The sequence below is a fragment of the Manduca sexta genome, chromosome 10 (assembly GCF_014839805.1).
Source record: "Manduca sexta isolate Smith_Timp_Sample1 chromosome 10, JHU_Msex_v1.0, whole genome shotgun sequence".
Taxonomy (NCBI): Eukaryota; Metazoa; Arthropoda; class Insecta; order Lepidoptera; family Sphingidae; genus Manduca; species Manduca sexta.
The window spans coordinates 4,145,375-4,149,461 of record NC_051124.1 but is presented as its reverse complement, the minus strand read 5'-3'; the positions used below and the strand labels follow the sequence as shown (position 1 = coordinate 4,149,461).

The following is a 4,087-nucleotide window of genomic DNA, read 5'->3' as shown; positions in this document are numbered from 1 at the left end:
ACCTGTCAATATTATACCTACTATTTCAGAGTATACTCTGTATTCCATTTGTGGTAAAATATTTTATATGAAATATTGTTATTACATTTTTAGTAACATATTCATAGCACGATTTTGAAAAATTTGCAGAAACCGCAATGGGTTCTCGCCTGGGTGAAGAAAGTAAAGAATCGCAGAAGTCATACAAACAATCTATCTGCGCACTCGGAAGACAATTTGTATACAGAATTACTCGAATTTATTTGCATTCAGATTTCATTTATAATTTAATTACGTTCGGAAAAGTAAAAAAGATTTGGACGTTGTTCACAATTTTACTACAAAAGTCATCAAAGACAGAAAAGAATATGTTGAAAAATACGGTATTAATATGTTTGGGGTTAGTGATATTGACGATAATAATGTTTACAAGAAAAACAAAAAGATTGCAATGTTAGATCTTCTTATAACAGCACAAAAAGAGGGATTTATTGACGACATCGGAATCCAAGAGGAAGTGGACACGTTTATGTTTGAGGTATGGCCATTGGTTATATTTTTTGCTATTTTATTGTAACTTACAGACAGCGTTAATTGGGCATTTATGATCCAATAAATGAGACCAGTTATTGGCGGATATTGCCTTTGTGGTGCAGTGTATATCTAAAACAATTTATGCAATGTATTATGTAAGCTGCTTTGTTCTAAAATGAGGCGCATAGCACAAATACCCATTACAGTACAGTAATACATACAATACTCCACTTAATGCAGTGGTAGCCTCAATATATATACGCTCTGAATTCAGTAACGTCCGGTATTCCTTTTTGGATTGGATCACCATAGTATTTATGAGATTAGTCATTAAAAACGATTTTAAGGGCTCATCATAAAAAAATATTTGTGTTGGCTTGCTTCCTGTTGCTTGTAAAAGAAAAATGAGCTTACTATAGAAATAAAACTAATTTTCGGATTTAATCGCGGTTTTTTGTTTTTTATTTTACTCCCAAGTCCGAAGACTGCAGCTTTCATGATCACAAGGTGGACTAAGTTGTTGGTTGTTCTAACCATAAGGATATTGGTTCTGTCATTTCAAGGGATAAGATTAAAGTCTATGTTTTTTTTTTACAGGGACATGATACTATTGCACTTGCCTTGACTTACACTTTGATGCTACTTGCAAATCATAGATCTATCCAGGTAAATAGACATACAAAATCACTGAAACTGAACTATTTCTGTTACGTAAATTCATATAATAATATTTTTTAGCACACAGTAATCGCTGAAATTGATGAAATATTCGGCGATTCTGAACGTCAAGCAGATTTAGATGATTTGTCTAAGATGCGGTATTTGGAGAGATGCATCAAAGAGTCGCTGCGGTTGTATCCGCCTGTTCCAGCCATTGGTCGTTTATTAAGCGAAGACGTCACATTAAGTACGTATAAAAATATGCACCAAGGTTTACCTTTCAACCCTTATTGGTAGCCTGTTAGAATTACTCGGGAGACGTATAAACATTCCAAACTTAGAAAAGGATAGCAATTATTGTAATATTTAAAAGGCATAAATTAACATACTTACAAAATGCCAAGTACCTAAGCTGTTTAAAATCGTGAATACTTATTGTGATCAATAAAATATTACTAATTTAAATATTCCAAAACATTAGTGGCTATTTTATAGTTGCCATTTTGGTAGATTTATTTATTAGGTTTCAGGCCACAAACTCCTAACTTGCAATAAATATAACAAAAACAACAATAATAACAATTTATAATATTATTAAATGCAACAATATTTTAGGTGGATACGGGGTACCTGAGGGAACATATTGTCACATTCAATGTTTCGACTTACACCGTCGAGGTGACCTATATAAGGATCCTTTGGTGTTTGATCCTGACCGATTCTTACCTGAAAACTGTTCAGACCGACATCCTTACGCTTACATACCTTTTAGTGCTGGACCAAGGAACTGCATAGGTTCGGACATTTTTTTAACTTTTCTAGAATTTTGAATGTTATTCTTTTAAAGTTATCTTTTTAATAAATTATTGTATTACAGGACAAAAATTCGCCATTTTGGAGATGAAGTCTGCGATCTCATCATTACTGCGCCATTATGAGTTGCTTCCCGTAACAAAACCAGAAGATTTAAAATTCACAGCAGATTTAGTATTAAGAACAACAAACCCTGTTTATGTTAAGTTTGTTAAGAAAGAAAAAAATAAATAACATAAGTACTATAAAGATTATATAATGTTACTAATTCCTACTTAAATCCTCATAATGCCTGATGATAAAATATTAAACAGTATAAAGTTGAATTTATTATTGTTGATAACCTATTTCGAGGTATCGAAATTTTTTTCTTTAAATCCTTTAAAAGTGGTTTCTTCATTAATAATATTATAGATTTCTGTAATTACAATTTTGAACCGTTTGGTTGACACTATGCGGCGAAATCCTCTCTAAATCCCTTTTATCTTCAATTTCACACGCCTATGTTACTTGAATAGTTTTACCGTCTAGTTGGTTTGCTATCATGACTACTTCAGGCATTAAGTACACTAGTACTAAATGTATGATGCACTTTGTAATAATTATATCTAACCAAGCGCCTAATTTCGGTTATCTCAATGTCGAGAGTAATTGGAATTGCTAACTTTTCTCCACCAATATTAATTTGGTTTATACAGCATATCATTTGCATATAAATATTAAAGATGGAATAATTATCAAATTAAATGATAGTTACTATCCTATTATAAGGCTAAGCATATAAAGAAAAATAATTAAGAAAGACACAATTCGCACTGGTTCTGTGATTGACCTTCCGCTCTAGGTTCTGAGCTCTAAGCCGCACTGAATAAAGTCAATTTCACAGTTTTACGCATTTCCCTAAAAGGAATCCACGTCATTCATTTACAAAACGTGAACCTCAAAATATAGACTCGGCTATAGTGCGAGACAAATAAATAACATATCATTAATTTTAAGACTTTGCGCGTGTGAACTAAAACAAACACAATATAACTATTCAGATTTTTTTACATTTTTTGTATGGTTCCGCTTAAGCTACCGCGAATGCAGTCATATAATTGGCACCGATTCTAACACGCTAATGTAGTCGATAACGGCCTAAAAATGTAGGCTGTTTTAAAATTATTTTAAGGAATGGATCATAATATGATTAGGATAGCTTTCCACTATTTGACTACAGACCTACTAGTATGTGACGCCTGTGGGACGATTTTGCAGATTTTTATTCCGTTGCCAATAAAAATTGATGATAGTCATATAACTATAGGACGAAAACATAGTTATAGAAACGTTTTATAAATTAGATTAAGCTAAAGATTCAAAAAATGTTTTAAGTTCGCCAACTAATGTATATCTATAATCAGGTATTGCTGAAACAGAGTGCCATCTATCTATTTAGATAAACGGCTATATGTCAATCCATATGCTAGGACATTATTTATGTGTATGCCAAATTTCTTCCAAATCCGTTCACCTATTTTTGAGGTTACTTCTCACAAACATCAAAACATTTTCACAAACGTTCGTATTTATAATATTAATAAGAAGAAAAATAAAATAAAAAGTAGGATTCTTCCAGAGCAAACTCAGTGACCACCAAACGGCAATTATGTTTGTTCCCTGACCATTTCACTTACTTGACATTGACGTATTTAGAGGATAATCGGCCGTGTTCTCTAAAAATAAATATAAATATACTAGCTTCCGCCCGCAGCTTCGCCCGCGTGGATTTCGGGTTTCAAAAATGGAGAAGGTGCTCAATTTGTCGGGATGTTTTTAATTTATGGTGGTATGCAGGTGGTCCGATTGTCCGGTCAGGGTCTGATGATGGGATCCTGGTGAAATCGAAGGAACTTTTAACCATTAAGGTTGCACACGAAATGACGGAAGCTTAAAAATGGAGTAACTTCTCCCGTTTTCCCAACATTTTCCATCACTGCTATGCTCCTATTAATTGTAGCGTGATGAAAAGTATACTATAACCAGCTCAGGAGTATGAAAATAATTGTACCAAGTTAAGTTAAAATCCGTCGAGTAGTTTTTGTTTCTATAACGGTTA

At 33.0% G+C, this 4,087-nt stretch overlaps 1 protein-coding gene across 1 annotated transcript; it reads left to right on the top strand.

The window, feature by feature from the left end:
• Positions 1-134: 134 nt before the first annotated feature.
• Positions 135-2,235, top strand: LOC119188966 (cytochrome P450 4c3-like). Its single transcript, XM_037437307.1, has 5 exons — positions 135-517; positions 1,111-1,179; positions 1,252-1,420; positions 1,789-1,968; positions 2,051-2,235. The coding sequence occupies exons 1-5, from the start codon at positions 371-373 to the stop codon at positions 2,218-2,220; spliced, it is 735 nt and encodes a 244-aa protein (XP_037293204.1). The 5' UTR covers positions 135-370; the 3' UTR covers positions 2,221-2,235.
• The last annotated feature ends 1,852 nt before the right edge of the window (positions 2,236-4,087 follow it).